At 39.6% G+C, this 8,227-nt stretch overlaps 1 protein-coding gene across 1 annotated transcript in view; it reads left to right on the top strand.

Annotated features, from left to right (window-relative positions):
- Positions 1-969: 969 nt before the first annotated feature.
- The window catches only part of LOC124789534 (cholinesterase-like), a 58,963-nt gene continuing 51,705 nt past the window's right edge, over positions 970-8,227 (top strand). Inside the window, exons 1-2 of the mRNA XM_047256930.1 lie at positions 970-1,093; positions 2,548-2,682. Of these exons, the coding sequence (XP_047112886.1) occupies positions 995-1,093; positions 2,548-2,682 (234 nt within the window). The 5' untranslated portion in view covers positions 970-994. The remainder of the gene's footprint in view (positions 1,094-2,547; positions 2,683-8,227) is intronic.

Below are 8,227 nucleotides of genomic sequence, written 5' to 3'. Positions count from 1 at the left end.
CTGCAGCAATTTGTGGAAGGGTTGCACTTCTGACACGCTGAACGATTCTCGTCAGTAGTCGTTGGTCCCGTTCCTGCTGAATGTTTTTCCGACTGCAGCGATGTCAGAGATCTAATGTTTTACCGGATTTCTGATATTCACGCTGCACTCGTGAAATCATCGTACGGGAAGATCTCCACTTCATCACCATCTCGGAGACTCTGTGTCCCGTGGCTCGTGCGCCGACAACACCACTTTCAAACTTGCTTAATTCTTGGTAACCTGCCACTGTAGCAGCAGTAATCCATCTAATAAATGTGCCAGACACTTTTTGTCTTATATAGGCGTTGCCGACCGCAGGGCCGTATTGTACCTGTTTACCTATCTCTGTATCTGAATACGCATGTCTATACCAGTTTCTTTGGCGTCTCATTATAGATGCGACTCTTCACAACGAATGTCATATTCAATATTTTTACGTTCTAGACCCTTTTTACACATTAGTGTCTCTTTAAAAACATGCTTTTATTAAAAATAAAAATAATAAATGAAATTTGTACTTATTTATTTATTTTGTTGGTGTAGTAAAGAAACCCTCTCCATCCCCTCCCCCTGCTATTGGTAGTATACGTTACTCCAGTGCATTATAACTGGTAAGAACTACCTATATACGAGGAATTTATGTTCTTAATAAAGTCAGAAACAACCTAATTATTATTTTTTATTGTGGTTATAAAGCACTCCGCGCCCTCCCAGTCGGTAGAACACTTATTGAAAATACACGTACGTTGGTATTGTTAAGGTCAAGACTTGCTTTAGGATTTTTACATGGAGAGATCGGACATGGTGAACGAATGGGAGGGCAAACACAAAATGTAACAATGTTCTCTCATTCTCAGATAGGAACGCGTCTGGTGTATCAGCTGAGCTAACAACACCCGTCGGTAGCCTTCACTTAATTATAGCTGAATTCACCTGGTCCCAGTTACTGCGAAACTGTCTGCCGGGACATCAGATGTACGACTGGTACTTCGACAGAAACGTGTCCATCATAATGTTCTTCCACATGAGTCTAGTGTCCTTCCTGCTTCTTGACCTTGTGGGCAGTGCCAAGGTAAAGCTCCAAGTAATGTAATTTGTGAAGAGAATAAGCGAGAGTCAAATCAAAAATGCTTATACTTGCAGTAAACATTTAATTACTAACATTAATTTTTTTATTTCGTTTACAATTACGTAGCGGATCCGCGAATTTTTCTTCCGGCCTTCTGAAATCACTTTCTCAGGTATAGTGAATGGGTTAGGAAAACACAGCAAATATTCTGGAAAAACGCTTCTTACGATCCGTACTGAATTTTCCGAAGCATCGATAAATACATTTGGGCCATTGCTATGGCCGTTACCAGTCCCCTTTCTTAGTTATCAGGTAGTTACAATTACAATGCAACTACTCACAAAGGTGCAATGTGGCCTGTAATCATCGTATGACAGCGGAACTTCATAGATATTCTAATGCGTTAATAAGGAACCGATTTGCGCTGGAAAAACATTAGTTCCAATTTTGGCCACTAGGTGCAAATCTGGCGCTGTGAATGCCAAAAAGACATACATAAATGTTTCCATATGTAATGAATTAGGAGCGGGACGTGGGTAGAAAAGATCAGACAAGTGCGAAAGGCGTACCGTTGATTGTATTGATAATCACCGCTTACACAATAGTTCACTATGAGCACTGAAGACGTCGACGAGATGCTGTACAGATTTGCACCTGGTGGAAAAAATTGAAACTTTTTTTCCTAGTTAAATCGGTTCGGCATTAATGATTAGCATATCTAACAAGTTTCGCTGTCATACGATAAATTACAGCCCACACAAGATCTCCGTGTGTAGCTGCACTTTAATTGTAAACACCTGGTAGATGAGAGGAATCGTTCCCTGTTAATAAGGTATTATATATGTTAATTATAGGAAAATTATCGTTTTGGCAGGTAGCCAAGGGGGAAAAACAGAAGGAGCTACGAGAATATTTCCAAAATCAAATGCTACGTTTGTCACCTAATACGAGATTTATTTGTACCTAAGGAATCTGCATCAAAAAGTAATCCTCGTAGACACGCTCAAAACATTTAAATCGGCTTTCATTTCTCTGTGACGTTAGTATGGCTACCCGCTATGTAATACAGATCGGTAATTCCATTTCTGTGTTTATCATTTAAAGGCTCGTCAGTGTAACCTGTCATTCCTCCACGTAACGAACAAGTCGTGATAACCAGAGGAACCAAGGCAGGAGTTCTAGATAAGGCGTACTGAATAATTCAGGTGTAGATCTTTCGCTTTGTCCCCAGAATCATAGCCGACAGATGCTTCGTGAAACCGAATATTTTTTCTTGCGTCTATTGTGTGTCTCCCATTCTTCTATTTATTAGATGTTCGACGTTGATATAATCACGGACCTAAAGGGTGGTTCAACCACAAGACAAATATCTTAAAACGGTTACTCTGGCAGAACCAAATAATGAAAAAATTGAACTGTGAGGAGTACCAGTTAATTTGGTGTGACATTTTCCGCAGATGGAGGATGTGCTTGTGTCTGTAGAGCAGGGCATTCTACGAGGTGCCACAGCCACGAGTGTCTACAACACGACCTACACGGCCTTCCTTGGGATCCCGTATGCAGAACCACCCGTTGGAGAGCTACGATTCCAGGTGAGTAGGTTGTTCATAGTTCCTACAGTGGATGATGCTAAAAGCAGTAATGCACATATATGGGTCGGCTGCTTCCGTTTAAGAGAGAATCGCAGCTCTGAAAAAAAGCAAGAAAGAGGAACTCTTCCAAGCAAGTGCCTTGTCTGGGAGATAGTGTTTCTGTCACCCCGAGAAGTGGTGCCTATTTATTGCTTGATGGTAGCGCAATAGCCAGGATAAGCTGTCGTAATTCTGGACATGCGGATGACACGGTCTTTTTTAGCAGACGAGAATCATAACTACCCAAGTCAGTGGTGCCATAATAGCACATATATCGCTGCTCCATCCAGAACCGTCTCCTCGCTACAGGCCGGAGGTTGTGACTTCTGATATGATTCACTCTTTTAAGTACACATTTCAGCAAAGGAGATTATCGTGGGATAAGGAATGTCAGTATCATATGCTTCAAACAAGGAAATAGCATCCTGGGCTTAACAGACGTGGTAAATGTTGGCACTTGTAGATGAGAGGGGGGTGAACTGCTGTAAATGTATGGAATGCTTTTATGATTAATCTTTGAATAAGAAAGAATGAACCCCTAATACTTTTACCATCGATTCTCCATGGCAGAGCGATACAGACTTATGCTGACAGATTCCTTACGGCACTTTATTCGGCGAAACCGTATTAGAGGCTAAAACTTTTACCGATTTTATCAGAAGCAAAGGACAAGCACCATTCAGCGCACATGGCGTATTCTCGATTGGAATGCGTAGGTTTTAGATTATGCTTCAGCTAGTCTCTGTGACCTGTGGTCATCACCCATTGCAAGGATGGCTCCCAACAGTTTCCGTGTCTCGAGTAGTCCATGCCAGTACTCACTGTTCGCTGAAGAAAAGTTGCTACACACTACAACAAGATAGTTCCCAGATGGGATGAGAGTCCTTAAATCACTTAATATGAATGCTCGGATGTTTTTGATACTTTCCTTGTACAAACTGCGCTAGTGCTCTGTTCCTAATTAAAACTTTGACGGGACATGTTTAGCGATATTAATTCCGTAAGAGCAGCAGAAGGAAGGTAAAATTGTAAAATGTAAGGGGCGATCAAAAAACGTAGTGCAACTCTTATGCGGGTATATAAGCACCGACATGTAAGAAATGCACACGTGTCTTTCCAACTGTAAATGCGGAAACGTGAACTACTGTGACATTACTACCAAATGCGTCCAAACAGGACCAACATGCTGTTAGTCTTTTCTTGACTGCCGAACAATAAATACCGGTAGACACCTACCAGAGAATGAAGAATTTTTATGGTGCAGCATGTCTGTCGAAAACCACAGCTGTGTAACGGTGCGACAGGTTTCGTGTTGGCCGCGATCTGACTGAAGACGCCAGTCGATCTGGGGAGGCCAGCTTCACACTGTCTGAGGAAGTTGGCAACTGACTTTCGAGAAATATACATCTTTTTTGGAATTCTTGATAGGCACGCCATAATTCTAAAGTTCTCTGTTAAATAGTTCTGCAGAATTTCGCGAAGAAAACATCGTAATAAGAAAAATTTTAATCTTGGCCAAAATTTTAAGTGCCGAACTTGCGAAAAAAATTATAATCACAATTCTGAATAGCTCCCCAACAGTTCTACAGAAAACCCTAATGACCTTTTTTTTCGGATAATAGTTTACGAGTTAACTGCAATAATGAGGGACCCATTTTCACAGTCGTGTGAAGCTGGCAACCGATTTTCGAAATATACCCATTTCTTTCAGAGTTATTTGCAGATATGCTATAGTTCTAGAGTGCTCTGCACGAATTGTGAATAGTTCTGTAGAACATTGCGAAAAAAAGTTATGATCACATTTCTGATTAGCTGTGAAGTTGACACCCAACTTTCGAGAACTACGCATTTTTTTAGAGCTCTTGGTGGATATGCTATATTTCTAGAATTCTCTATAATAAATTTGAATACTTCTGCAGAATTTCGCGAAGGAAACACTCGTGATCGGCAAAATTTTAATGTTGCGAAAAGATTATTTGCCGATTTGCGAAAATAAAATTGTGTTCACAGTTCTGAATAGCTCCACAAGAGTTCTATAGAAAACCTTACCGACATTTGTTTGAGCAGGTGATAGTGTACGAGATAATCGCAATAATGAGACACCCATTTCCAATACAGAAAATATACTAAATTGCACTAGAGTTCTCATGACAGATCCGATGACACTTCTGGATGGCACCCCAACAGTTTCATCGAAAAACTTGTAGTTTTTTGAGAATGTTGAATCCTGTGTAGTCGTCAAAGATGGGCTGTCTAGGAAACCTGCTTCCTCGGATTGCTAGACAACAATTCAAGCAAATCGTATTACTGAGTTTTATTATGAAAAGTGCATGACAATATTTAACTTTGAGAATTATATAGATGTGTCACAAGCAAAGGACGACAAACAAAATAAGCAAGTTTCTTAAGTATAGACAATGCTACATAGTACAGGCGAAATGACTAGTCTTGAAGCTGTTGTAGAACTGGGTCACGACCAGTCGGGCACGACGCTTATGTCCTCTTCGTACAGAGGCCGCTGCTGTCGCGTTGTCATCCTGGAGAGGGGTCGGTCAGCGTGCGATTGGCTGACGTCTTCTCACAGCTCTCTCTGCTCTCTCGTTCCCGACTGGCGTGCCGGCGCTTGACTTTACGGTGTAACAGTGAAGAAATTCGTATATAACTGCAACAATGTGGGACTGGCTTAAAGAAAATATAGCTTTTCGATCGGAAGCTGCGCTGCGATTCCCTAGTTGGAATCGGTCCGTGTAGGAACAAGTCGGCACACGTCGTGTCGACTGTCGTTAGGATCCGGCTGCTGACGACCTCAGCAATCTAGGTAGCTGCCATTTTTTTCAACCAGAACTTAAACTGATATTCTTTGCGACAGTTATATATTGGATTTGAAATTAGCCCTCTCTATAATGTGCTTTGACTAATTCGTGTTACTTTAGTATTCGACACGTACTGTGATTTTCCAGCATTAACAAGACATACGTCAATTTTTTCGCAGAGGAGTTCAGATGCATCATACAATTCAAGCACCTTTTGTGCCTTCATACGTTCAGTGTTGAGGTCGGAAAACAGGAATAAGGATAAGATCTCGTTCGGTTCGACTCACGCAATTAAGTCAATTAATTTACGACAGTTCCAAACACACACCCTTATTGCACCACCATTCAACAACAGTCGGAAATCGTCTCTTCGATGAGAGGTTGATTGCTGTCGTGGACCCCGCTTACAATGCTACAGCTGCAAGAGATAATCGTCTGGTGAAGATAATTCTGGGTCAGATTTTTGGAAGCGAAGAGTGAGAAAAAGAAATAGAGGAGATAGAGATAGAAATAGATAGAGAGAGAGAGAGCACACGAATAGCTCGGAGCGAATTGGAGCACTAGAGCCTGGAACTTGGAGTTGTCTGTTCTCTCTGCTCACTAGGGGTAACAGCATACGCTCAATTGCCTGAAATATAAGTATGTTTGTAGACTTAATTAATATTTTAAATGATTTCATTAATGTATTTAAACAACAGCTGTTAAGAACAGGAACCATAGATACCATTAATCTAACTCTTTTATCCGTTACGTTGTTTTGCCTTTAATAAATGTTATGGATGAAAAACCTTGTATTCATCTACATGTTGTCTTATAGAGATGCGGGTCTCTGTAACTATGTGCAAATGTTCTTATCTCTAGGAAATGTTCCCTGCGTATAATGAATAACACACATTAATTATGGCAGAATTATTTTGATATCAAAAAACCTTATCAGATTCCATTTCTAACAATGAAATTATTTTTAAACTATTCATCTCTGTTTCTGTTTCACTAGGAAACTGCATTATATTTTGTCCTCTAACTAAAAATTACTTTAAAACTTATGAAAAAAGGTTTCAACTGACGCTTCTCAATACGTATGTTTGGTTACATTGCTGTTATCCGCAGCGCATTCACTCTGGTCTTTCAGATATGGAAATTGACTCACATTCTCATTTTATAACTGAGAGATGATCAGTTTAATGTAATTTTAAACAGACAGATGCTTATGCCTTCAAGTTTTAAATTTAGGCTTTGAGATGACAACTAACTTCAAGAAAAATGCCAAATCAAATTTCTAATTGTTATTGATTTGGTATTTTTAGTTGAAATTAGTTGCCATCTCAGAGTCTTAATTTAAAACTAGAAGGTAAAAGCTCCTGTCCATTATAAATTATATTATAACTGACATTTGAATCAATTTCCATATCTGAAATTGAGTTAGATCCTCATTTTATAACTGAGAGATGACCAGTTTTATAAAGTCATGTCAGAATAAAACTTCCTTAATTAATTTCTGGCTTTCAAACCGCAGTGAACATTTCCTAGAGCTAAGAACATTTGCATGTAGTTACAGGGGCCTATGTCTCTTCTGAGACAACATACACATGAATAGAAGGCTTTTCATTTGTAAGATTTATTAAAGGCAAAACAACGTCACGGATAAAAGTATCCTGTTGTTTAAATACATTAATAATTTCATTTAAAAATGTATATTATGTCTACAAACTTACTTATATTTTAGGCTATTAAGAATACGCTAGTACTCTTAGTGAGCAGAGAGAACAGACAACTCCAAGTTCCAAGTTCTCAGTGCTCCATCTCGCCCCGAGCTCTCTCTCTCTCTCTCTCTCTCTCTCTCTCTCTCTCTCTACTTGTGTCTCTATCTCTTTCTCTAACTCTTCGCTTCCAAAAATCTGGCCCAGAGTTAGCTTCACCAAACGACAGTATTGTAATCGTTTTGTGAAACATAGAGTCACTAAAATAATGTATATTAACCACTCAGAGACGCTTTCCGTCCTCACTATTGATTTAGAATATGTCCCATCGAAATGATTTCCATTTCCTAAAATTCGTCAGTCTGTATTCAACTCTAAATGATATCTTAGAGACGTTCTCAACCCGAAGGACGGATTGGACACCGCAGTGCTCCCCTAGGTACGGTCCTATTACAAGTGGTCTCCCCTTTCCTTCCTCCGGCATCTGATCTGGCTTTTCCGAGTTTGTGGATGGAGGGCCTACTGTTTAATGTGAGCTCCAAACCTCGGCATAACTTGGAATTTTTCACGTTACAGAACATTGCCAGAAGTGAATCAAGTAACATGAAAAAAAAAAAATCGAAGGAAGGAAGATTGAACTCCACTGCTTTACCCTAGTGTTCCAAACTTACCTGCTTATCCATCGAGTCACACAACTTATTTCTTAGGAACTTAGCTAATTAATTAGATTACATTGGGTTTAGCATTGATAATCTGTTGTCTACGAACGGGAGCAAATATTTTACATCCTTTTCAATCTTTTTGCTACAAGAATTTTATGTTGATAAAAAGAAGGAAACAAAGTGAAAAGGAAAAAGGAAAATATAAAGGAGACGTGGAACTACAGTGTACAACAAGAAGCTGCTGCGCGGGATCACATATACTCTTAATATATTAGTTCCTTACGTTAAATCCGAGCATTAATGCCTTTTTATCATTCCAATAGAAGGAAAC

This window comes from Schistocerca piceifrons, chromosome 3 (assembly GCF_021461385.2).
Source record: "Schistocerca piceifrons isolate TAMUIC-IGC-003096 chromosome 3, iqSchPice1.1, whole genome shotgun sequence".
NCBI classification, from domain to species: domain Eukaryota; kingdom Metazoa; phylum Arthropoda; class Insecta; order Orthoptera; family Acrididae; genus Schistocerca; species Schistocerca piceifrons.
Note: the sequence above shows the minus strand (reverse complement) of the source record. Positions and strands in the feature narration are given on the sequence as shown.